The 26,759-nt window shown below is 34.7% G+C and overlaps 5 protein-coding genes across 11 annotated transcripts in view; 2 read left to right on the plus strand and 3 right to left on the minus strand.

The window, feature by feature from the left end:
* Positions 1–4,287: 4,287 nt before the first annotated feature.
* LOC142522239 (26S proteasome non-ATPase regulatory subunit 4 homolog) lies at positions 4,288–8,707 on the minus strand. Of its 2 annotated transcripts, none has more exons than XM_075625467.1 (10): positions 8,559–8,707; positions 8,344–8,457; positions 8,092–8,197; positions 7,550–7,664; positions 7,244–7,453; positions 6,859–7,168; positions 6,293–6,416; positions 5,426–5,529; positions 5,229–5,297; positions 4,288–4,550 (listed from the first exon to the last, which is right to left on the minus strand). In XM_075625467.1, the coding sequence occupies exons 1-10, from the start codon at positions 8,568–8,570 to the stop codon at positions 4,521–4,523; spliced, it is 1,194 nt and encodes a 397-aa protein (XP_075481582.1). In that variant the 5' UTR covers positions 8,571–8,707; the 3' UTR covers positions 4,288–4,520. The 2 variants fall into 2 exon arrangements, with proteins under 2 accessions (XP_075481582.1, XP_075481581.1); XM_075625466.1 differs by having other exon boundaries at positions 4,288–4,556.
* A 1,071-nt stretch (positions 8,708–9,778) lies between these two features.
* LOC142522367 (oligopeptide transporter 7-like) lies at positions 9,779–13,839 on the plus strand. Of its 2 annotated transcripts, none has more exons than XM_075625697.1 (6): positions 9,779–9,931; positions 10,021–10,600; positions 11,038–11,607; positions 12,181–12,436; positions 12,530–12,712; positions 12,913–13,838. In XM_075625697.1, the coding sequence occupies exons 1-6, from the start codon at positions 9,886–9,888 to the stop codon at positions 13,525–13,527; spliced, it is 2,250 nt and encodes a 749-aa protein (XP_075481812.1). In that variant the 5' UTR covers positions 9,779–9,885; the 3' UTR covers positions 13,528–13,838. The 2 variants fall into 2 exon arrangements, with proteins under 2 accessions (XP_075481812.1, XP_075481813.1); XM_075625698.1 differs by lacking the exon at positions 9,779–9,931 and having other exon boundaries at positions 9,976–10,041; positions 10,077–10,600; positions 12,913–13,839.
* Positions 13,840–14,526: 687 nt separating this feature from the next.
* LOC142521661 (calmodulin-lysine N-methyltransferase) lies at positions 14,527–19,237 on the plus strand. Of its 5 annotated transcripts, XR_012814339.1 has the most exons (9): positions 14,550–14,762; positions 14,833–15,022; positions 15,288–15,367; positions 16,278–16,338; positions 16,420–16,535; positions 16,958–17,090; positions 17,367–17,628; positions 18,647–18,765; positions 19,012–19,237. XR_012814339.1 is itself a non-coding variant. In XM_075624787.1 (8 exons), exons 1-8 carry the CDS (start codon positions 14,669–14,671, stop codon positions 17,979–17,981), a joined length of 1,071 nt encoding a protein of 356 aa, XP_075480902.1. In that variant the 5' UTR covers positions 14,527–14,668; the 3' UTR covers positions 17,982–18,032. The 5 variants fall into 5 exon arrangements, 4 of the variants coding, with proteins under 4 accessions (XP_075480902.1, XP_075480901.1, XP_075480903.1 ...); XM_075624787.1 differs by lacking the exons at positions 18,647–18,765; positions 19,012–19,237 and adding an exon at positions 17,835–18,032 and having other exon boundaries at positions 14,527–14,762; positions 14,845–15,022; XM_075624786.1 differs by lacking the exons at positions 18,647–18,765; positions 19,012–19,237 and adding an exon at positions 17,835–18,032 and having other exon boundaries at positions 14,540–14,762.
* Positions 19,021–19,974, minus strand: LOC142521663 (thaumatin-like protein 1b). Its single transcript, XM_075624790.1, has one exon. The coding sequence runs from the start codon at positions 19,750–19,752 to the stop codon at positions 19,021–19,023; it is 732 nt and encodes a 243-aa protein (XP_075480905.1). The 5' UTR covers positions 19,753–19,974.
* A 3,816-nt stretch (positions 19,975–23,790) lies between these two features.
* LOC142522330 (uncharacterized) overlaps positions 23,791–26,759 on the minus strand; it is a 35,894-nt gene continuing 32,925 nt past the window's right edge. The window contains 4 exon segments of the mRNA XM_075625635.1: positions 23,791–24,529; positions 24,685–24,894; positions 24,989–25,540; positions 26,142–26,420. Of these exon segments, the coding sequence (XP_075481750.1) occupies positions 24,410–24,529; positions 24,685–24,894; positions 24,989–25,540; positions 26,142–26,420 (1,161 nt within the window). The 3' untranslated portion in view covers positions 23,791–24,409.

Genomic DNA, 26,759 nt, shown 5'->3' on the forward strand with positions numbered 1-26,759 from the left:
TCACTCTTATCTTTATTGTACTGATTCAATTTCGAGATTAGGTAATAAAAATAAAAGTTAAATACAAATCCCAATTCATTGTTATTACAGTCGGATAATAAATTAGTCCTACATTTAATAAATGTCATGTAATAATGTACAAGCAAATGCCATTTATTCTTAGTGAATGATACGTTACGTATACAACTCCACGAGTCCTTTCTTAGCCCTCTTAATCTCCAATTTATAGTTATCTTCTATTTTATTTTAGATTGAAAATATTCATGTCTCATCGTTGATAGTTAATTCGTCTATCCGAAACATAAATTCTCGACGTGTGAGCATGTGTGAAAGGAAAAATAACCAAGACATCTTTTCAAATGAAAGTGGAACGTGCACATGATTTATTGTGTTTGATGCATTCATATGTAAATGACCCGCTAAGTGTTAGAACGAAATATGAGCATTCTTACTTGTTACTTTTATGGATGATTATTCGATGTATGTGTATATGTATTTGATTAAATATAAGTTTGAAACATTTGAAATGTTAAAATAATTTAGAGTTGAAGTAGAGAAACAAGTAGAAAAAAATATAATGACAATTTGATCTGATCGATGCGGAGAATACACATGTATTGAGTTCCAATACTATTCGAAAGAGAATGAGATTATCTTACAATTGACTCATCAAGTAAAACTATATATGAATAGCACAACGTCGTAATCGAACATTAATAGAAATATGTCAACAATATCTCCAATATTTGTTGTTATTTTAACGAATTCGTTGTCCAATGTTAAATGTGAAGGTTATAAACCATTAAAAAAGTTAAAAAAACCAACAAAAACATCTTCCAAAAAAAGAAAGATTGGAAATGTGACGAAAGAATTCAGAACACCGATACTACTTGTTATCTTGATTTATATGATTTTGACGATCAAAAGTTTTTACAATTAATTTAAGAATTTTGTTTAAGTTTCGTTATTTTTAGACTTTTATTTAAATTAAATATAAAAATATATTTATTTTATTATATTTTTATCGATATATCAAATATATATTATCAATGTATATGATTTAATTTTATTATATATACTAATAAGAATAGATATATTGTACATGGACTAGAATATAAAATAGGGAAAAAAACACCATCTTATTATATATTTATAAATATCTTAAAAATATATTATAATTTTCAATATATAATTTATTGTTAATAATCATAATATTTTTATACAAATATTGTGATTCTTATTTATATAGTATAATTTTAATTTATTTTTAAAAAAACTAAACGACAAAATTATCTTAAAAAATAAAATGTCTACATATTTTAATTTAGCAACAATAATTAGACTTAAAATAAATTTATGTTAGAGATAAAATTGACTTTTTAGTATGAACACGTATCAGTTAAGTCATTTACGATAATTCATGTATCAATTTGTCAAATTTATCAATAATTTGTTTACCAAAATACTATTTACTCCACAATATATTTAGTTATAAATTTCTGTATGTAATTATTTATTTGGGTCGATTATAAGATTACGATACTTAATTATTTAATTACCATAGCGGTGAAATAATTTTTTTTGGCAATGGTGAGCACACTGCACACAGCTTACTTAATTTAAAAAAGGATTAATTTATAATTAAAGACAGGATAAGTATTCAAATTTATTACACATATATTATTTATTCCTTTGAATAGAAGAACTTTTACTTTGATGTCATAATTAACCAATTTCCAAGAGCATCATCACTCGAAGTGGCAGTAACATAGAATGTCTTTCCAGAATGCCCAGCGATCCCAGCTACACAACCCTATTGGAAAACCCAATTTTTTACAATCTTTCGTGCAATCCTCGTCGTAGAATCCGTAGATGATCCCGCATTTTTTGTTTGTAGGCAATCCTTTCTCTGTCGAAAAATTATTGTTTGACATACCAAATGACTCGTGAGATAAGGTGATAAACGATTTATGATACGAGTATAATAAAATTGAAAATTACGGATAATATGATTATTCTTGACTCTAATTTTTGTAAAACTCGAATCAAACGCTTGATGAAACTAGGGATATTGAGTCTTTTTGATGGTATAAATTCAATTAATCTTACCTGGTATTGGAGTTCTTGCCATGGCAACAGGAAGAAGCACCAACAGAATGGCGATTGCTATTTTGGAGAAACCCATTATCAAATTCTTTTTTTTTTTTTTAATTTTATTTGACGGGAGATTCACTCGTTAAATAGAAATTCTTATGAACGTAACATCCAGAAGTCATGGGTAATTAATTAAGCGTTACTATTTGATCATCCCATGAGGCATGTGCATGTCATGCTTGTAGACCCGACGATCATAATGAAATGGGCATGCCAAACATGTCAGAAACTAGTATAAATATAATTTCTGATAACTCATTGAAAAATAAATATACACCTAACCTCATATGCTTTTTTTAAAAAAAATTAAATAACATCGATTTCATAATTTTATATATATGTATTTTTAATACTTTTAACAATTGAAATTCAAACTTTCATAAGCTTGAAAATACGAAATTTGTCTTTAAAATAATATAACGAATGCTTTTACGTGTAACTGCAATAGCTTTCACAACATAACATTATAAGATGATCCAAGAAATCAAATTAAAATACCACATCTTTAACTAAATAATAATAATAATAATGTGATTTACATTCATTCTACTTATTATATTTTAATTATATATATGGAGAAAAATCTATTTACTTTTCAAGAGGTTACTAGCTCTTTTAAGATTTCACAAAATGGTTGTATGCAATTTACCTGCGCATCCTAATATAAGGGGAAGTGGATGACAATTTTACCGACGGGTTCGCAGTGCCGCTCCGAACGGGTATTGCGGTCCACGCCCCCGGAACCCATATAGGATTACTAGCTCTTTTAAAATTTCACAAGATGGTTTTATGCAATCTATCCGAACTAAAGACAAAATACGCCATAATATAAGCAAAGAGGAAGTGTATGACAATTTTTCCGACAGGTTCATGGTGCCAACCCGAACGGGGATTGCGATCCACGCTGCCATGCCTGGTGAAAGGACCGGTTGTTGACGCAGTCGATGATCATTAAGCTTCAACCGGGTTATTCTGACCGGCCCCAACCCCCCGAATTATATATATATATATATATATACACACACAGATACACTCAATTGGAGCAGGAACGGGGATTCCCCAAATAAAAATAAGGGTATAGGAACGGGGATAAAGACTTGGTACTCGCAGAGACGAGAGTGTGGTTGGGAATCATCAATTAGAAAAAACAGAGATTGGGACGAAGACGTGGATGGGTTTTGGATTTCCTATGCCCGATCCATTGTCATCCTTAACCGAGGAAGCTAGCCATTTAAATCAAGAAAATAACCAAAAGATATGATTCAACATCTATCCAAATTGATCAGTTCATCCGAAATCAGTATTATTGAATATATAATCACCACATTCCCCTCGGACAATGATTGGTTGAGCAAAGAAGAAAAGTTATATATTTAAGCATTGTTGAGTGTGCATCATAAGAAGTGATTGATTTTTAATCCTTCACTTATCACGTGTTTGGTGTGCATGATTAAGATTGTGATAGGTCAATTCAGCCCGCATCCGACCTGCACTGTATGCATTATTATTCTTTTGTCGGTGATTATATAATCCTTTGGGAGAAAAGTGATGATGTTTGGTTAATTTAAATTTTTCTTTAATATCTTAAAATTTAAAATAATTATAAATTCAAAAAATTTAATAATATTTAATATTTTTTAATTTGAATAATATTATAAATAATTTAATTATTATTGATCATATTTTTATTATTATATTATTTTTAACCATAATATTATAATTGTTATTAATCAGTATTTAATATTAAATTTGTATTAATATTTTAATTATCACAATAAATGCATATTTATGTTGTTATCAAAATTTTATTATTTTCTATAATATTAATCGATTTTTTAGTTTTTTTTCCGGAAATTGGAATTAATGAAAATTTAATAATTAATATACTATTTTAATTTTATTTATAATTTTTTAAAGCAATTAATTCTAAAAATTTTATTTATTTATTCAATCATTTTAAGAATATATTACTAATTAATATACGATGGGAACATTTTAGTAAATAATTAACAAAAATAATCAAGCAAATTAAAATTATGTCAAACATCATATAATTTATAATAATGTATTGTTTATCCTTATTTTTTATTTTATAATCATTTTTATTATATATCATTTACTTATCCTATCACATGAACAAAACGGTGCTTTAATAGCTTAATCCGATCACACGTTACAGGATGATAAAAGGCATCAAATGATTGTGAAAGGAAAGGGAAAAAATAGAAACATATAAAGATTGCCAATAGTTTCTCCTCTATCAATCACAAAAGGTCGTTTTGGTACAAATCAATTATAAAAGGAGAACCAGAGATGCTTGGAACTATACCAGATGGTGGATATCAAGTGTGGCAACTTCACTTCTTTTACTCTTCTTTTGGTTCCTTGTCTTCATCCTTGCTCTGCAGGACAAAGATAATATTAATAAAAGAACAAGGGACGCAAAAATGTGCATTAGAAAAACAGCATGCTAATTTTATAATGATAATAATAATTAAAAAGTATTCATACTGGAATTCATTAATTTTTTGTTAAAAAACCATATTCTTGGTATGATTTCTTAACGAAGATACCATCATGTCTCGTAGATGAATAAGTTATAGAACACCATGGTCAATTATCTTCTAATGACCAAAAAGCAAAGAAAAATCACTCTTAGCATCCTTCTTCAACTATAAATGTTCCAATGAAATCATAAATGAAAGACAAAGGATTGCACATGGAAACCAAACAGAAAAGGAAAAGGAAAATTTTCCAAGGATATAGATGTTATCGTACAAGACTAATAGAAAGGTACCGAACAGGACCATGATAAGTTTGCACTGAAATCTAATTCTTGCAGGCTAGACTTCAAACAAAAGAGATTGGGATTTCATCGGAAATTATTGTTATTAACCCAAATTTTTTTCTTTGGACACCTCATCATCCATCTATTGTAACTGTTAAAATAGGTCACAAATACATACAAGGCTGCAGCAACCAATACCAAGAGACTTTTAACTTGTTGATGAACCACTACATAAATTTTAATCTAAACTTTGTTAGCTTTTGCCAATATCAATCATCAAACTCACCTCAGATTGACTCTGCATGGAAGCAAGTAAATCTTTGACATGGGGATCATTTGGATCAACTCCCGGAAGCTGTTCAAGCAAGAAGGTCGTCAAACAAACAATAGAGTTGCAGTTCACTTCTAGTTCATCTCAATTACTTGATTAAGAGTTCATTAAATCTGCAGACTAGAACTGTACTTCTGACATAATAGACTTACAGAGGCAAGGATGGAGGACATGAAGGATTGATCTCCAAGCAGCTTATTCACATCTGTTTGGTTTGTTTGATCAGCTGTGCTGTCTTGCACAGACAATTGGAGGGCTACAAGAACATTGACAAGGAAAATATATTAAAAAATATAGTCAGGGGCATAAAACTTCAAATAAGACCAATTATTATTAATAATACCCGAGTGCATGCACAGTCCGTTTTTTTGTAACGAAAAACCCAAAAAGGAAAAAATAAATGATAAAATTTTAAAAATACAAAAGCCTTAATGTAGAAATAAAAAATAGAGAACTTTGAAAAGGGGCGTTTCGTCAATAAATAGCCACCAAAGGGCAATAGATGTACATCAATTTTACAAAGGTGGTATTTTCGTAAATGAATAGCCATCAAAGGGCAAAAAAAGAGGGAAGTCATGTCAATGTACCAAACCACCCAACCCCCCCTTCTCCGTCAAGCTTAATATAGTTTAGAGATAAAAGGACTGAATAAACATTGGGCAAATAGATAAAAGGAAAATTGGAAAAAGGTTAAAAAAACTCTTGGAGTGGATGTTGTTTACATGAAATTTATAGATAAGAAGTAAAGCATATAGTCACTCTGTGCCTCAACAAGTTAATCAGACTTCAGCAAAGAGGCAACACTTCTAAGGTTTAAACTAAGAAGATGTGGCACAAAACCTAAAAGATAGAGCACCATATGTTTCTCATTATCCCATGCAAATTATAATCCTCGTCCTAGAAAAGCAGAAGAAAGAAAATTCAAAAAATGGTGCAAACAGAAAAAGAATAACGAGGAAAATATTCAGCAAGTTGAACAAATCAAAAAGGGAGATCACCAAGACAACACAAGTTCTCACCAAGTTGCAGATCATGATCATCAGCAGATGCATCTGACATGTTGGTATCCCGTACAACAGCAACAGAGGAAGAATCATCCATGGACATTTCCAGGGCCTGCTGTAACAGCGCATTATCATCATCCTGTAAATGAATCACAATCAAGTGTTACACCCAGTCAATTGCTCATTGCACTCATGCGTAAGTAGACCAATATTGAAAAGTTCATTGTTCAGCAACTCAAGCACCCAAATAGTTTTAGTGAAAAAGGGAATAAAAATGAACATTGCAAACTGAAATCAGACTATTGGCAATTTCTTAAAAACCAAATAAAATCTCTTCTGATGCATGTTCCACAAACCGTAGCAATACTCTCAACCCCATAACAAAAAGTACATAAAGAGAATTTGTCTACCTGTGACCCCATTTGCTAAATTCTTTATTATTTTTAATAAGGCAGACTAATTCAAGGTTTCTCATAAATTTATCCCTCTTCAATTTGTTTTGGTTTCATTTAAAAAAATTATTCATTTTTATACTAAATAAAATTATGTTAAAAAGGAGCCATCGCAAAAGAGATTCCAACCATTAGACCGCGTGTCTTGTTTTCAGGCACGGTGGTTCCTGAGTTTATATTTTCAGCCATGGTTATATCTTGAGAATTGGACTGCTGTTCTCCTACATCCTGTTTTGCAGCTTCTTCCGCAGCCTTCTTTGCAGCAGCTTCTTGCCTTGCCCTCTCTTCTTCCATTGAAACTCGAAGAGCAAGAGCAAGTTCAGGATCCAGGTTTGGATCCACACCGAAGTCAAACCCAGATACTCCACCAGCGGCAGCTGCAGCTGCTGCTGCCGCAAAACCACTGCCCCCTTCTCCATCACCGGTGAAGATAGGGGTACTGAATGGCAGAAATAATGTCAGAACTAAGAAAGTACATTAAATTTGAATTGACAGAGATAGCATCTCAAATCACCTGATCAGCACATCAGAAAGAGCACTTGGACCAGGAGGAACATGAACAATATGACTGCTATCATTGTTATTAACCGCTGAAAGTAATGCCTCAAGCTTCTCACCCTTTTCGCCATCTTCTTCACCAAAATTTATAATATCAAGAGATACACTGTTCTTTTTCAATTTTCTTCCAATCAACTCTAGCACCTTCTTGTCATATTTAACAGGACTAAAAACACAGGATTAACAATGTGTAAAGTTGAATTGAAAAAAGAGAGGGGAAAAAAAAAAAGAGGACTTCGAATCACATAAAGGTGAGTTATACCTTCCCGCAAACACAATTATCCTTTGTTGTTGCTTCTTGTTTTGTCGATGCTTGAGAGCCAATTGCGCCACCTGGATCCCAGCAGTCAAGTTCATCTCGCCACCAATTTCTAAGCCTAAAACAACAAAGAACGGTGTCCATCCAGTCCCAATAATGTGGCAAATGGCAATCACAAAAAAGATAGAAGATAACTAGATTAAACTTGCATGCCCCACACAGGACACACAATTACCTAACTTTACCCCAAAATTTCTTAAAACATTCATACATCAAATGTATACTCAAACGCAAAGTCCAAACACTAAGCCTTGAGAATCCAACTATACCACCACTATGCTAATCCATCGGTCATAACCTCTATTCATTTTCACATCCATATATCATCATAGGAGACCAAACCTATTTCCTTTTGGGGCAACTCTAGAACTCTCAGCTTCGAATAATCCATGCCATTAGTCATGGAGTGCAAAACAATAATAAAAACTAAAATAGAAATATGCCACGAGACATTTAAAATGGTAAATACAATAATTCAGGCTGACCGTGCATGCAAGCCAAGATTTTTCCGAGATCACTAGTTGGAGTGACCAATACTCGAACACCTTTTCCTGCCATCGTTAATATTCCGACCGTGTTCTCCGGATTGGACTACAATACAATTAAACCACTTAACGTATCAAAATCACCTAATCAATAGCACTTTGAATTAGCAAGAAAATAGGATCCCTAGTCACGAGGAAAAAAAGGTGGAGATATTTAAACCGAAATCAGTGAAAACAAAATTAATAAAATACTTGAGTCTTAGCTCCACAAATTAGATTAACGGCGTCGGCTTGAGTTTGAAATCGATTGGGAGAGTAATCACCGTTACGCATCCACTCAGAGTTATCAATGCAGATCATTGTCGCCTATTTTTTTACAGAAAACGACGGTAAAGAAAACAAATGGAAAACAATGAAACCCTAATCCTAAGGATGAAAAAAACAAGTATGAAAAGCTCGGAACAGACATCAAGCACCATGATTGTCACGAATTGGTATCGGATTGATTGAAGAAATGGAAAGACGGTGTCCAGAGGTTTTTCGTTCCTTGATAGCTTCGTTTCCACGAAAGAATTTGGGTTTTTTTTTTTCCGAAGGAGTTCGGATGTAGTGTGACTACTGGCGTGGGCCACACCCTAAGCCCATAATTTGGCGTGGGCCACACAGTAAGCCCATAAGCAATGGCAGACCTAGCATTATTAATTTATTCTGTTTCAAACTACGAAATCTTTTAATTTTTTTATATTGAGATATTCAGATTAATTAATATTAAATTAATTAAAAATTATCTAAAATTAATGGATAAAAAATGTAAAAAAAAAATTGGAGTCCACGTGTTCACGCATATTAAGCGCGAATTATTGAATATTTTAATAGGTTATAGAATGGAGCAAACTTTTGCACGAAAAACAAAAGAAAAAAATCATAGCTTGTAACTATAATAATGAAGCAATCCTTTGCAGGAATTCAAGCATCGGCGGGGGATACGTGGCTTGGATTGAGGTTCAAAAGCCACGTCACGAGGAACTTTGATTTTAGAAAAAAACAAAAATTGGATTTGTCTTTTTACGTTATTTGTCATTAACCCTATTTAATTTATAATTGCTATTTTATACCTAGTGATTTTAGAAATTAAATCAACTTTTCTTGAGAAACATAAGCCCAATACTTTGTTCAAATTCTAAACTAGTATTTTTAAAACCGGACCAGAGTAATCGGTTCGAAACCATCTTATAAATCGTTTTTACGTCAAAACTGATCAAAAACAAATTGGATCTGTCTTGAACTGTTGAACAAGTTTAACACTTATCCAACCGGTTCAATTATTTTTAAATTATTTTTAAAAATTATTCTTTACATTTAAAATTTTATTTTATTTTCTAATATATATAAGATTATTTGGATTTTGATGTTTATTAAAAATATTAGTTTAATAATATTAGATATTATTTTGATTTATTTATTGTTTTAAAAATATAAATTAAAATAAATAGATTATGAAAACATTGTTATAGGCTGACTTTAAAAAAATTAAACAAAATAGACTTTTGAAACCACATCATCCCCTTACTCCAGTACCCGTCCAGGTACATCACTTTAGAATGAACAGAGAATTTCGTGATTAAATTACTTTACTATCATAACTTTTTATAACAATTAATATAATTTATTTTTTACGTCACTGATGACAGAAAGTCACGTGGATCCCACAAAAATGCCGGATTCCCATTATTTATCTTCTCCCTCCTGCTTGCGGCAATCACTTCGGTCAACTGATTCAACCCAACGGCAGAGATGATTGGAACTGATGAGGAAGAAGAAGAAATCTCCGCCCCACTTAGTAAGTCAGAATTCCAATTGTTTTTCGCTTAGATTATGCTCATCATGTCATCAAACTATCAAATAACTGATTTAAGTGAAAATGTGCAGTTCACAAGATCAAACCCGAACGCCATTCGGCCAATGCATCCTCTTCGGAAGAAGAGAACTCGTCTGTGGAGCAGGTGGCGCTCACAGTCCCGTTGACCGACGACCCGGAGCTGCCGGTTGTCACCTTCCGTTTGTGGGTACTGGGTTCCCTAGCCTGCGTTGCGCTCTCCTTCCTCAATCAGTTCTTCTGGTACCGCCGCGAGCCGCTGTCGATCACTGCTATATCCGCCCAGATCGCGGTTGTCCCGCTCGGACACCTGATGGCGACGGTGCTCACTCGGCGGGTCTTCTTCCAGGGCCGAAAGTGGGAATTCAGCTTGAATCCAGGCCCGTTCAACGTGAAGGAGCACGTGCTGATCACAATCTTTGCAAATTCCGGGGCTTCCAATCCTTACTCTATTCACATCGTGAGCGCGGTGAAGATCTTTTACAGGCAGAGGATGACGTTTTGGGTGTCTTTGGGGGTGGTTTTGACCACGCAGATTCTGGGTTTTGGATGGGCTGGGCTTTTCCGAAGGTTCTTGGTCGAGCCCGCTAAGATGTGGTGGCCCCAAAATCTGGTCCAGGTTTCTCTCTTCAGGTTCATACCACTCTACTCAACTTCAATTACTCCTGTCAGCAGTCAACTCAAATTCCCTGTGATTTTGATCTGCCATAAAATTTAATGCAAGTTGGCTGATGATCATAAATAATGAAAACTATGATTTACTTTTTGAATTTTTATTTAATTTGATTTACCTTTTGTGTATTTTGTGGTTGCGTGAGATATCATCTTCACTTTTTCTACATCATGGTAGTTGGAGCTACAGAATGCAGATTATGTGCAAGGGCTAATGAGAACGAAAATATTCTTTTTTATACTCGATACATCCTACTTTTTGTTTTCTTACCTTCATTTTTCAATCAATGAAACAGTGTAAAAACTAAAAACTACATTAAGAGATGTTATATATTTTCTGCATTCAACAATATCAGATAATTGAGGTGGTTTGTAATCATTCCAGATTCCAATGGCAGGGCACTTCATGAGAAAGAAGAGAGAACTAAGGGTGGATTCACGCAAAACCAATTCTTCCTTACCGCCTTTATCTGCAGCTTTGCTTACTACGTCTTCCCGGGATACCTTTTCCCAAAACTCACCTCAGTTTCCTGGCTTTGCTGGATATTTTCTTCTTCTGTCTTAGTCCAGCAGCTGGGCTCCGGACTCCATGGTCTAGGAATCGGTGCTATTGGACTTGATTGGTCCAGCATATCCTCATACCTCGGCAGCCCACTTGCTAGCCCATGGTTTGCTACTGCTAACATTGCTGTTGGATATTTTCTTTGCATGTATGTAATCACCCCGATTATGTACTGGCTCGATGTCTACAAAGCAAAGACGTTTCCCATATTCTCGGATGATCTTTTTACGTCAACTGGGGAAAAATATAACATCTCTAACATCATAGATTCAAACTTCCACATTGACTTGCAGGCATATGAGCGTGAAGGGCATCTCTATCTCAGCACATTCTTTGCTATGACGTATGCTTTTAGCTTTGCGTGTCTCACTGCCACCATTGTTCATGTCCTCCTCTTTCACGGCAGGTATGTCAAGAACAATGGCTTCTGCACAAGTTTTGCAGTATTACTTATTCGCTCTCTACCATGATTAAACTGCATTTATAAAGAAAGGGTTAAAACGTTCCTCTAAGTTAGAGACTTGTCTGTTGTCAAAAACTTATGAGCTTATTGAACATATGGAACTTCTTTCCTTTTATAATTTAGCCAACTTAGATCTTATTTACTACTTGGAATTCTCCTGGATAACATGACATCGAGTAGCAATGATTGCTCCTGATGCCATATGTGGCAGCCTATATTGCACAAGAATGAAAACATTTTCATTTTAACTATTGTATATTTTAAAATATTTGAGTTGAATGTCGTAGTATTTGATAAAGCATAACCACTTGATACTACAGAAATCACGCAATATGGTTGCCTTTTGTCCTAATAAACGTTTTATCTTCCTTGCTGATTAAAACCGCAAATTTTTCCCAACTCTTGCTACTTTTTAATGTGCTACCATCTCGGATGGTACAGCAAAATGCAGCCCGTATTATTATGCTTGTATAGTGTATTTCTGTGCTCTGAAAGTGCAGCCTTTTTTAAACTTAGAGATCTATGGCTGCTCAGCAAGTCAGCGTTTGAGGAGAAAAAGATGGATGTACACACAAAGCTCATGCAAAAATACAAGCAAGTTCCTGAATGGTGGTTCATATGCATTCTTTTGGTAAACATTTTAGCAACCTTACTTATCTGCCATTACTACAACGATCAACTTCAGCTACCGTGGTGGGGTGTCTTGTTAGCATGTGTTATTGCTTTCAGTTTTACTCTTCCAGTGGGAGTTATTACAGCCACAACGAACCAAGTGAGATTTATATGCCGCTAGCTAAATCTAAATTGTTTGATATTGGATGAGATATTGAACTTCTATTTCTGATATCTAAGCCTTTTTTATCAGACACCAGGGCTAAACGTGATAACAGAGTACATAATTGGTTTCCTGTATCCTGGATATCCAGTTGCCAACATGTGCTTTAAGGTGTATGGCTACATCAGCATGAAACAGGCGCTAACATTTCTACAAGACTTGAAACTCGGACATTACATGAAAATACCTCCGAGAACAATGTTCATGGCTCAGGTTCGTTTTTCTCCTTTCTTCCTTCTAAACAAATAGAGGGGTGACCAGAGGTGGATTTAAGAATATCAGCGTGAGAGCAAGACAACGCTAGAGGGTGATTCCATGATATCAAGGGAGTGGAATTTTAATATTTGGAAAAATTGTGCTTGCGTGAATGAGACATTCATCACAAAATCTGACCATTTCTGCCTGTTAATCAGGTGTTTGGCACCCTAATATCAGCATTAGTTCATCTAGGAACAGCATGGTGGCTAATGGACACCGTCCCAAACATTTGTGACCGAACAGCACTTCCTCCAGGAAGCCCATGGACATGCCCAAGCGACCATGTATTCTACGATGCCTCTGTAATCTGGGGTTTGATTGGGCCACGAAGAATCTTTGGTGATCTTGGCTATTATTCAACAATCAACTGGGCTTTTCTAGTGGGTGCCATCGCTCCCCTTCTAGTTTGGTTTGCACATAAAACATTTCGCAACCAGCACTGGATCAGACATATTACAGTTCCCGTTTTGTTGGTTTCCATAATTAACATGCCACCGGCAACTTCTGTAAACTACAACAGCTGGATTATAATCGGTTTTGCCTCTGGCTTTGTTGCATACAGATACTATCGTGACTTGTGGAGTCGACACAATTACGTGCTTTCGGGGGCTCTGGATGCCGGGCTTGCGTTTATGGGGGTATTTCTGTATTTATGTTTGGGAATGGAACGAATTAAGCTTGACTGGTGGGGAAGCGAAACAGATGGTTGCCCTTTAGCTTCTTGCCCAACTGCCGAAGGCATTGTGGTAAAAGGCTGTCCTGTTGTTTGAGTGACGTTGTAAAGTTTTTCATGGCGCTCTTCGGACTACTTTTCATTGAATTTGTTATATTTGAAGATGAGAAGCGCAGCTCTTGCATCTACGATTTATCATATTTGGATGCTACGCAACCGTGTCATGTTTGAAAATGAAGCATTGAACGTCGAGGACACCATCAACAAGATCAAGATTCAGATTTTCAGATGTATCCCTACTGCTACTGATATGATTATATGATAGACATTTAGTTGTATGTCGCTCTTATTTTCGTGTACAATTTATTATTATATCTCTCTTGGGAATGTCCAGTATACGGGTATTATAAATTTTTCACACATTTTCTTAATGAAAATAATTTCATTAAAAAAAGGGTAATAAAAATGTATAGTTTAATGTTATTATTTGAAATTTGTATAACCAATTGAACATGTTAATAGTTAAATCAGATGGATAAGTTTGCTTGAGAAATTCTATTATTTAACATGTTTACCTTGGAAGATTATTATTATGATTATTAAAACAAATTATTATTTTTTTTTTGAAAGAAACTATATCTAGAATTGAATATTTAGTATGTTTTTGTTTTTATTTTTATTTTTTTAATATGATGAACTACGTGGCCTTTATTTTATATTGCACACGGGATAAATGAAATTTGTAACTGCTATTTTTCAGTATGTAATGAATAAATCATGTGTTAACGCATTATCTTAATGTCTATTGAATAATCATGTGCTATATATTCGTCCTGAGTAAATATTGGTAATGAAAATCAGACTCATAAGTATTATCTAAACGTTTATTTACTTAAACAACTTTGATATTCATGAGCTATCATTTCTATGAAAACACGAGAATATTTGTTTATTTTAGCACCATAACAAAATTTCAAATTTAACAGTTAAATCATGCTTTGAGTTCTTCAGTATTGGTCCTAACAAAACCCTCAATTAGAATTCGTAAACAGATGAATCTGAGTAATTAGGAAAAAGTTGTTATGTAGGCTGAGATTGGTAAGTCCAAGTGCAAATATATTTTTAAAAAAAAAAATAACAAACAAACGATTATGTTTTTTCTTTTTTTATAACATTGTTTAGAGAAAATAGAAAAACTTGCCACAGTTAATCGTTTGATTTGCTCATCGAAGCTTCAAATGGAGACTGATAACGCCAAAGCTACCCCAACGTCTTCCTCTTTGCGGTGGCGAATCCTCCGCCGCGCCCTTCTTCGGCGCTCATCTTGTTCCGGTAAGCACCTATTGAACATTGCATATACACGTGATACCTTGATATTCTGTTAACGGCGAACAACTCGTAGAAAATCCATTAGAAGCGATCCATTCGAATCAAATTTCTCGAAGGACGAAAATTGGTTTCAATTTGGTACCTTTCCGTTTGGTGGATAAAGATGGAGAGAAGAATCCAGATTTTTCTTCGATGGAAAGACATAGAGATGTTTGTTTCTGCTACATGCTGCCTCTTCCCAGTGCTCCGAAGCTTTTTCTCCGGTTAGTTTAGTTAAATTTCACTTGCGTGCTTTTAATATTTCGTTTATTCTCTCTTCTCTATTTATGGACACGTTATTTCTTTAATTATTAATCGGATCGGTTTAGGAAATCTAGCGACTGTGAGAAGTGTGTTTGGAATATCAATTTCGTTGGAACTGTTCCGACTTTAATGCAGCTCGCAATAGGATTTTGTTTTTGTAACGATGCTTTGTGTAGCTGTGTTGGTTGGGGAGTGACAATTGATTACTTGTGGAGCTTAACGCAGTCAAAGATTGGAAGATTGTGCGGATCTCAATGATTTTGAAGTCTGCAATAGATACAAAATTGACAACACCGGACTTGTCTGTAAGTAGAACATACTCTCTCGTTTTCATCCTCATTTTGTTGCAGTGCGAATATAATAAAAGTTATGATCTTTGTGCAACCATTCTCATCTGCCATTTACCACTACAATTAGCATTCGAGCTAGCTAGTCTTGTGCCACTTTTGTTTCATAAATTTATTTGTGTAGTACCAACTTAGCTTTTTGGGATATCAGCTCTAGAACTGAAATGAAGAAATATGTTAGTGATCACAACTAACATCTAGGTGTGTAAACGAAGAAAGTCACTCATATCTATTTATAAGTATTCTAGAAGCATCTTTAATCTCATTTTGAGAGGGAAACAGAATCATAAAAATTTACTAAAGATCTTTCTAGTCTCTATATCTCTCTTATTCAATTCGTTTCTCTCTTCATTCGTGTTTTCTTTTGATTTTATTTTGTCACCTCCTTTTCTTACCACCTTTTTGTTGGAGTACATGATTGTTATGGATAAGCTAAGCAATAGGGATAAAAGAAGTGGAAGAGGATGTGAATGGCCCTGCTTAAGTGGACCAGGTAGAGAATTTGGTGATTTGAGCGGTCAATTTCTTATTCATGTGTTGCAACAATGTTGGGTGCAAAACAGGCTATCGGGAATCAATTGAGTCCAATTTTTGTTATGTGGATTTTCTTAGTTTTTTTTCTTAATTTTCACCTTGAGGGAAAGGTGATTTTATAGGTGGATGGAATGAGGAAAAAATTTTCATTGTGATTCATCGGATCATATTTGAAATTTGCGTCTTAAGAATTTTAAGTAAGAGATTTTTCTGCTTCTGATGCAATACCTGTCGCTATAAGCTATAATCAGGATGTTTTTTCCAAGCACAGTCAAAATTGAGTGGTTATTTCTCCAGAATTTACTATTTTAGACTTGTTTTTGTTTTTGAATAGGTCAATGGCCTTCTGAGGATGTACTTGCTTATTATTCCTTGTCGCGCCGTGATAGCTTCAGGTTTATCACTTCTTCTCGATTTAATTATAGTCTAGTGGTGTTTTCCTTGGTTTAATTCTCATTCTTTCTCAAAATTTCCAGAGATAAAAGAGTAATTGAACTTGGAGCAGGCTATGGGTTAGCCGGTTTAGTTATTGCAATGGTCACAGATGTATCTGAACTTTTGATATCAGATGGAAATCCTCAAGTAGTTAATTGTATCCTTTGGACTAGGTCTTATAACTTAGTGAAATTTGTGAGCCCTTATAACACATCAGATCATCTGTCGTTGGCAGCAAATGTAACTTCCACATTTAACTTTGTGCAGCATGCTCCAAATGAAGATATTGCTGTCTTTTCTTGAGCAATGTGCTTTAGAGTTTCTTAGGTCCTGAACATTGATAATTTTCAAGTTAGGAAACTAGAAACTTTCTGGGGAAAAAAGTTGTCCCTTGAATGAAGATAGGAACATGATATCACTGCACCTTTGTTGCATGTTAATGTTCTATAAGTCAAGAATTATTTTATGAAAACTCATTTGAGACAATATTGATTGACCACACTAGTTTCCTTCATTTATCAATGGTGCATGTCTATCATGAATTCCTTCTCACCAAGAATTGGTATTCTTAACAAGCAGATATTCAGCATAATATAGACGCCAATGCTGCATCATTTGGCAACACAAAGGTGAAGTCAATGATGCTACATTGGGGTCAGCATGAAGTCTCAGAAATCAATGGTACCTTTGACGTGATTGTTGCAAGTGACTGGTAACTTATTGTCCTATGATATGACTGACTGGCACTCAATAAATTGTTTATATTGCCGGACAGGGTTAAAATTTTATTATGTGTAAAACGAGAAATCCCTCTCTTGCATTAGTGACGAGGGATTTGGTTTTTTTTGTCAAACTACGATTTTCCAATCAGCATGGACCTTTTTGGGCAATCCTAACATACCTGGAAGAAATTCGTTTTTATCATATATCAATATCACCGGTTTCCTTGCTTGGACCAGCAAGAATTTTTTATTTTCTGATTTTGCAGCACTTTCTTTAAGGAGTTCCACAAAGGCCTTGCTCGAACAATCAAATGCTTGCTAAAAGTAGATGAACCCTCTGAAGCCCTACTTTTTAGCCCCAAAAGAGGTGATTCGTTGGATAAGTTTCTCGCTGAAGTCAAGGACAGTGGCCTGCACTTCAGCATAACGGAGAACTATGACACAACCATTTGGAAGCGTCATCAAGAATTTCTTAGTGGCGATGAATCCTGGCCCAACTACGAGCCAGATCATTGTTACCCTTTATTGGTCAGTATCAAACACTAGAATCTTGTCATTTGCTTTTGCCATTTCATATCTGTTTCCTACATTGCTTTTAGATTCGTTATATTCGTTTTAACAAAGAAATATGGTCGTCATTGTTAACACTACTATATTTGAAGCATTGATCTTTGCAGCTACTTCCATGCCTCGTGTTTCATGCACGTCTTTGTTTATGTTTAATCTTCTGATAGGCTTCAAGTGCTTATGCCTTTTTAGGAACTGGCACCACCTTTCGTTATAATGAACATTATTTTGTTGGTCCTAGGAAAATACGCAATAAAAGTGATTTAACATATGATCGTGACATATTTATTAAATATTTTAAGTCACACTTCTGATGATCTTATGTGTAATATATGATACGATTCAATGAATGACTTGTTGGGTTATTATGCCGATTTAATCCGTATTTTGACAGTTTTTTTAATCACATACGATTTTATATTTCAAATTGTGCTTGGTATTATGTTCTATCAAAAAAGTAATTGTGCTTAATATCATGCTCCATTCGTATATGATTGGCATGCGGATACTAAATTGTTGTTAAATATAGTAAATACATGATACCCAATTGCATATGCAAAAATCAAAATATTAGGTAGAACAATATGTGAAATAAAATATCTGAATCATGTTATAGGATGCATACATGGCATGTCAACTGGATATGTTGAAACAGGATGGAGTGTAAGTCTAATTTTATATATATATATATATAATTTTAAGTAATTGAGGTTAGCATTCCACGTGGACTTTTGGCAAAAATATACAGAGGGCCCTTAAGTCTATTTTAACAAATAATAGTAGTAAATAAACAAACAAACAAATACGACTTGAAACCAACTAGGGATTGATTTTGCGTTCCTTTTTTCCGTTTGCTGAGAGATGTGCATTTTTTACCACTGATTTCAAATTGGTGTATCGGGCCGGGTTTGATTCATCTAAGCCCAAAGATTTCGACACACTCCATTTTTCCTTGGGTTATGAGTTGTGTGGGCTTCAGGTGAACTCCAAATATCAGATTAAGTAGATGGCCTAACTAACTGCCAAACAGCTGATGCAAAGGTGATGAGAATGGAGGTGAACTGCAAGGGAGCAGCAGCGGATACAATTGAGACACGGGTGGGCACAGTTACTTGCCCTTCTCTTGATTTCTTTTTACTGCACAAAATTATCAATTATTTTTGCTTATAATAAATAAAATAGGATAAATAATGCATCCAGACCGACCAGTACTATATATAATAAAATTTTCTAAATAAAATTGGGACTGTGTTTGGTTTGCAAAAAAGATAGGATCAGAGGATTACAGATCAATATAGTTATTTAATGAATATTGTCGAGGAACTTTTAATTCTAAAAGACAAGAGTTTGAAGTTACCCGGCGACGGAAAGAGGGGGGCAGAAAGTGATGATATAATCGGATGAAGCACAGGTAAATGTGCTGCTCCTATCATCATATGCGTAGCTGTAAGCCCTGGGGCACGCGTTCTTGAAGAACTCTGAGTATGCGCTCGGTCTGCAAGTCTCCGGCGTCCTGTACTCGCCGCTGCAGCAATATCTAGGATCCCCGAAGGCCTCGCAGGCGCTCCTACACGCCACGCAATCCCCCGAGCTGCTGCTCACTACCTTCAGCTCCTGAGGGCACGCGGCGTTGAGGTCTGCATTGCATCCTGTGTACGTACAGTTCCCGCCTCCTACCCCATTATGTGGGACCACCAACACAGGTACATTGAACCCATCAACGAGACTGACGTCGTAGAAGTCAAGCCCACTGAAGCCGTTGAGGGTGAACTCAACCAGGGTAGCTGGAGGCACCGCACCTTTGCCCCCGCACTCTACCTTTCCGGAGCCACAATCGCCAGTGATGCAGTTGAAAATCCCGGTGGTGGGGTCTTGGGCACAAAATGTGCGTCCCCATAAACGGCCAGACCAAGAAGAGGGTACATATATAGAAACCAAATCGCCGGAGTTGAGCACAAATCCGGTGGATGAAAGCTGGGGAGAATTAGCGTTTGATAATATCCCCGGCCACACAGCATGAGAGCACTGGTTCGCTACCGTAAATGTCGCCGAACACACCACACCTGCATTGCGCACAGCAAACATGTTTGCATGAAAATATTATGAAAAGATATTCAACTGAGTAGAATTAACTAAATACCTGGCATTGCTAGAAGGAGAGCTGAAAGGAGTAGGGATTTAAGGAACTTGTGTGCTTCAGCCATCTTTTGATGAAGAAGGGAAAAGAGCAATGAATGCGAAGAATGAATTTTGTCGTTGCGGGAAACTGAGTGCTTGAAAAGTGAATATTTGACGACTGTGTTTTCTATTAAAAGAACTCGGATCTTTGGTAATGAACAAAGACATAAGTTGCTATTGAATTTATTTATATGAACTCTTCGGCTTATTCAATTCATCAAAACATTTTAGGAAATTTCAATAGGACGACAAAAAATATTATAGGTAGATTATTATGTGCGATGGGAAAGCATAATCCTGGCATGAATTGAAAATTTCAAACTAGTGCTTGCTTTGGTGGATATATTTGTTGTATATAATAATAGAAAGTAAAAGAAGTAGGATTCGGAGAGCAAAGTGGCAACAATTTCGAGATCAGACAGACTCAAATACGTGGAAACTCAGAAGCCTCTTCCGACAAGTTTACCTATGATTGTGGAGTTTGACAAATTTCAGAAGTCAGACCGACGATTCTCTTGTTGCGTTCTTCACGTTGGGAAACTCCTCCAATTTATTGTAGTTATGACTAGTCAAATAATTAAGTGCATCAAGAAATATACTATCATGTATAATAAAATATACAAAATTATATGACTGGATTTGATCCATATAAAATATTATTTTTTATGTTCAAAGTATGATTGTTCGTTATAAAAAATATAATTTTTGTTTTTTATGTTATGAAAAATATTATGTAATTATATGCTGATTTAAGTTAAAATTATAATTATTTTATATTAAAATAATTACTTTTCACTAATTGCGTTATGATACAGTTGTATTAGAGACTTACTCAATAAAATAATATTATTATATTTGTTCTATGTAGATTTAGTGTAAAATTCAAATGGATCTCAATGCTGGTAGGGATTTCTCCAAAACACCTTTACGAGATCTGTAAGTTGAAGATAATAAGACTCAAAAAATTATTTTAACAAATTCCAAGTCGAGACAAAAGAGAATTATGTCGTTATTACGATTTGCATCGCACATGGTGTTTCATGAGATATGACAATCGTCTCTCAAGATACAACGATTTCAACTTGTGATAGAGATACTACAAATCACAAGTTCTACGACCAGAAATATAGCAAACTGATTTTGAGAAAAAATAAGAACTATTCAATGATAATATGAATGCAATTGCTCTTCTTTTGTTTGATTTCCTCAAATGTGATATTATATTTTGAATAGTATATTAATTTATTTAGATTGATTGATATTTAAATCACATATCTCGAAATTGTGACATTTATACACATTTTAACAATATTGTTCAATGAAAACTCACGTCATTCTGCGAAACAACACAAACATTGCAGGGACGTCATTTTCGGGTGCCCCCACGCTACCTGTAATTTCCATACAACACTTGGGGTCCCCTGGGCTGCCTTCAATTCCCAGGCAACGCTTGGGAGTGCGGGTTTTCCTTCAATGCTTTTGTTTCGAATTTTATCTTGTCTTCTTTGCTCAATTACTTCATTAAGCGTAAATTTCCAAAAATATCACAAGTGAATGAAATTAGTGCATGAATGTACGCGATGCCGAAAGAGAGCTCATATTGAAAATTATGCATTAGAATGTGTGGCTTTTGGCTTTGAATATTTCTTAGTAAATACCATCGGATTTACTAAGCCACAAAATGAACATAATATCTTCAACTTTTTGACAGGTTATATAAAATCAGACAATAACATCAACACAATAATTTGCCTAACATTTCCTTTGATTTTTCGGCTGTATTCGTTTTGGTCATGGAACACAACTTAACTTCGTAAGTGCTTCGTCAAGGCGGCTCGTCCTCACACTTAGATAGGCGACCTCCTTTTAATAGTATCATACCATACTCCGTATTTTCCAAGTAAAAAAATCATTATAAGTACAAAATTTAACCTCATTACACTGAAAGACAACAACACTCTTCGTCTTAAGAATGAATATGAAATAATTCTTGAGTGTTATCTCAAGTTTTTATAATTTAGTTGTCATATTGAACAAAGATCGTGTGACCAAACGACCTATTTTAACAACAGTGTTATATGAAAACTCGCATCATTCCACGAAACTGCGCATCTGTCATAAAACCTCTCAAAAATATTTGAGTATTTAAGAGGTCACATCAGGTAGTACTTCACAAAAATTAAGTACTTTTGGTGTCGCTTCAGGTATTCGTTGTTTCACTTTTTGAAACACTTCATGGAAATTTTTTACCATTATGTTTGTAGCTATTTTTGAACAACCTTCAGTACTGTTTTTTTGGTTTAACAACCGGTTAACCCTGCAAGAAATTAAAACAAAAAAATTTAGATGTTGGTCTGACATTTTCAAAATAAATAACAAAGAAAACGACTGAATTAGATTAATTGCATGAAATGATATATTATTAATGTCCATGCATTTCAAACCAATTATGGAACTGGTTCTTTGCACTGAATTGATATGGAGAATGTTGAGTCGAGTTAAAAGTGTTTTAAAGCTGGAATTTGCAAAGGTATTTATTTTGGGAAAATATGGTGCCTAAAAAAATACGGAAAATTGGCCTTCAGTCCTCAGCCGTCGATTTTTTTTGTGTTCAGTCCCTGGGTACTTTTTTAGTACCACATTTCCACGTGAAGTGTACCACATTTCTACATGAAGTGTACCGCATTTTGTATGACATAGTACCACAATTTTGTGGATAGAGAGTGAACCCAAAGAAATGTTTTGATTGGGGATTTTTCACCAACTTCCCCAATCTACCCATAAATTCTCTACAAGGTGAATTTTAAGTGATTTAGAGTCGTTCTTGAAGCTGAAAGATATTTGAATTTATTAGGTAACGTGTCTATTTTATCTTGAATATCATTCAACAACCCATATAAAATAATAAAATAAATATAAAAAGATCCAAGAAAAAACGACAATGGCAACTTACCAACTTACGATTTGGCATCAAAAACACAAAAAATGTCATTACTGATTATAAGAACACGACTATTGATTAAAAAATTAGATATATTAAATCAAGATGTCTTCTTCATTCAAAAAGGAAAAAAAATAAACGTAAAAATTCAAAAAGTTCCATACTTTATTACATTTACATACTGAAACTCCGATGAACACATCAGAAGCACTAGATCAAGTAACATACCTCTTCACATACAAAATCAATTAAACATAATCAAGAAAATCACTAAAACTTAAGAAAGTGAGTCTCAACTAAGAAGAAAAAATTAGAAAAAAAGAAAAAAAAAAAAGATATGGCAAATCATCAAACACATTAAAGGATGACATGTAAACAACACAGTCAAACTTGAAGTATAAAATTACTGAAATCGAATATGACAGTCGACTTAGCTGAGCTTGATTTTGAATTGTCATTTTCAAAGCCAAAATGTAGTTTAATAATAAAAAGGTAAAAAGTAAAACTAGTTTTGTAGTGAGTTAAAACTACATGTGACTTGTGATCAAGTAGCAAATCACAAAATATATCTTGCAAGGACTGAATTTTAAGATAAACATGTACAAAGGGATTTTAATTTAATTTACCCACGATTTTTCACCATAATTTTCTAAAATGACGTGATATTTATTAAATTTGATGCCCGTAGATAATGGATTCAGAGAAAGTTTTTTTATATCGCTCTTTAAATAATTGAATTTGTTACTTTTAAGTACATATTTTTAGCTGATATAATTTACCGTGACATTTTATTTAAACAGTGCTTGAATAAAATGAGCTAAAAGAAACTAAAGAAAAAACAATCCATTAAACTACTTCAAAGGTGTTTTTTACTAGACAAAGTAAAGTAGGTAATGAAGATCACTAGACCCAAATATCTCCAAAAATATATCAAAGAGATCGCGAACCGAATGTCTTTCTACAAAAAAAGAAAGAAAAAGTTGAGTTGAAATTTTGGGGAACCTTAAAAAAGACGAGCTTCAAAGGCAAGAACATCCTTTGCTTGCACATTTTCTTCCTGATAAATATGAAAATATGCATCCAAATGGAAAGAAACTAATAAACAATTTTCAATATCGATTTAGCGAGGGAAGAAAGTGAAGTTACACTGCACCCAACATCGATATTTCCATGGAAGCCACCTCGAGAGTCGAACGATAACACACCCATAGTAAACTCGGCGGCATTGTTATACTCTAGTCTGTGCTACCACATCCTTGCATCATACTTTAGGTCCGTTTTCTCTTCTCTGTGTTTAATCTTTAGAGGTCCCCGGAGGTTAGCTCACAAAATCACTCGTATAAAATAATTAATCGAATCAGATCAAGAACGTGAACATCAAAAAATGAAATGTTTCAGGACAAGTTATGACAAGAAAGCTAATATATATATATATATATATATATATATATATATATATATATATATAGACAGCTTACTTTTTGAATATTACAAAACTTCCCAATTCATACACCACAAAGTTGAACTACAGAGATCAACTAACCTCGATTTACAGATTGACATAAATTCCAACCTCTTCTAATTTCTTTGAACCTAAGCAGCCTTCCCAAAAAGACAAAAAAATTAAAACCAGGGGTGCCAAGTTGGATCCATCATGCACAAATTCCTGGGAGTGAGAGCAGCGTCAACCAACTCAGCAACACCTCTCTGCATGGATTGCGGTGGATCAATACCATTTTCCTCCTGTTTGTCAAGATTCAAAACCAGTCGGGAGAATTTTTGAGAAAACATACAGAGATATTTCAGCAGCACAAATAATTTCACAAGACAATGAGATACCACCAGCGCAAAAGATCTGGCACGAATTTTATAGCATTTCGGAACAGTGAAAAGCATACCTCTTCGGAGATGTATTGTGGGGCGATTCCATTGATCCGATCGATTACATTTTCGACATTTGTGGTGACTTTCTGTTTTAGATCGACATTATTCAAAACACCGCCTCCGACAACAGGAGCATGAGGCATCCCAAGAGGTCTTCTCCAAGACCAAGATATCAATTCATCACGGAAAAACATAGCCAAATGATGCCACAGATGCTGACTTTGCTGCAGTGGGACATTTAAAACAAATATATCATAAATTTCAATATCTAGAAGCACTTGAAAAGCTAAATATAATAAAATAACAAAAATTACACACTTTAGGCGAAACCACTGCTTGAGCAGCAGCACACATGGCTGAGACGATGAGACCTTCCACACCAAAATGAGAGAAAAATGCCTGCAGATTCCTTGTCAGGCGAAAAGGCACCGGTTCATTAAATTCAATCATTCCATTCGCATCATATGCAGGGTGAAAATCAGTCTGAAAAATTTTTCCAGTGTTCTTGGCGAACAGAATCTTGTTAGGGGACCTTCCTCCAATTTGTAGCATGAAGGACATAAAGCTGGAGAGAGCCAACTGAATAGCAAATTGTTTCTTGAATGCCCATAAATGGTTTCCACTAACCAAAATTTTATACATGTACTGCGAGAGTATGCTGTCTGTCACAAAATTTTTTGTGATATCGTTATACGCTTGAAGCCGGAGATCAACCACAGCTTCAGGAGATATCTGATCACATATGGCCTGGTTCAATTGCTCTTTGAAATATGTGATTGGTAAATCTGCCTCTCGATCATTTCTAGCACAATGATTCTCATATACCTCAAGAAAAGTGCTGTACATTAGATCATCTTCGACCATCCGGACCTACGCATCACATGCAATAATGAAATATGTGATTGGTAAATCTGCCTCTCGATCACTTCTGTGCATATTTCAGCCCGCGAGTGTAATGAAATGAACGACAATAAAATGGTAATAGTTGAAACATGCGCAGGAAATTTATGAGTAGATTTTAATACAAAATTAAGTCATATTGTTAAGGCAGTAATGCATTTAAGGAGATATCTATAAACTAAGTCACATTGTTAAGGCAGTAATGCATTTAAGGTGATATATATACAAGTAATTTTGAGAAGTTATTTAATAATACCTTCTTAGAATCCAAGTATCACAAATAACACATCAACCACTAAACTATACCAGCAAGAATATGATTAATATATACAAGAACGATTTTAGCTGGCTGATATATCAGTTGCATTTCGCCTTCATCCTTTCATTTCAGTTGGGTAAAGTAATCTCTGTCGCATTGTCGAGAGAGAAATGCCCCCTTTGTCTTGTTTTGGTGGAGGAACTAATCCATGAAATTCATGTATCATACCCCACATATAGTTTTCACGTCTTTCAGCCAATTGATATGTCCCAAAGTAAATGAAAATACGTAACCTCAGTACTAACAGTATACCTGTGACCACACTGGAATTATGATTGGGGTGTGAATAGAAATGTGACGACGCCTCGATTCCTTGTGCTTATCGAACATTAGGTTCATTACACGGAAAAGCTGCAAGATTCTTTCATCACTTCTAGCATTGGGAGTCAGAGAAGTCTGAACGATGAAATGGCGCTGAGAACCATCAGAACCCATCAGGGTCAACCGACGGAAACTGCTGCCATGCCTTCTCACAATTGGAACGTCAGCTCCCACCCGGTCTAACTTCACAGTATGATCAGGTGCAACTTCCTAGATAATCACAGAGTTTAAAAAAACACGAGGGAAAAAAACAAGGCAATCCAGTATACACCGTTACATAAAAGTGATATTCGACCCAGCTGCATTGCATTCTTATCACCCGCAACATAATTGGCACCTATTAGTTACTTATACAATCATAACAGCATATTCAACCAGGTCAACTTTACTTCCTCTTGTCGACATATAGCTACCATTCAACAATTCTCCAGTGGACAGTTGTTTGCAAAACCAAAATATCAAAAGAGCCATTTGTATTCTCAAAAAAAAAAAAGAGCAATTTGTTTCTCAGCCCTTTTTTAACCCAGAAGACTACTAAATTTTAATAAT

The sequence above is a fragment of the Primulina tabacum genome, chromosome 13, assembly GCF_025594145.1.
Source record: "Primulina tabacum isolate GXHZ01 chromosome 13, ASM2559414v2, whole genome shotgun sequence".
NCBI classification, from domain to species: domain Eukaryota; kingdom Viridiplantae; phylum Streptophyta; class Magnoliopsida; order Lamiales; family Gesneriaceae; genus Primulina; species Primulina tabacum.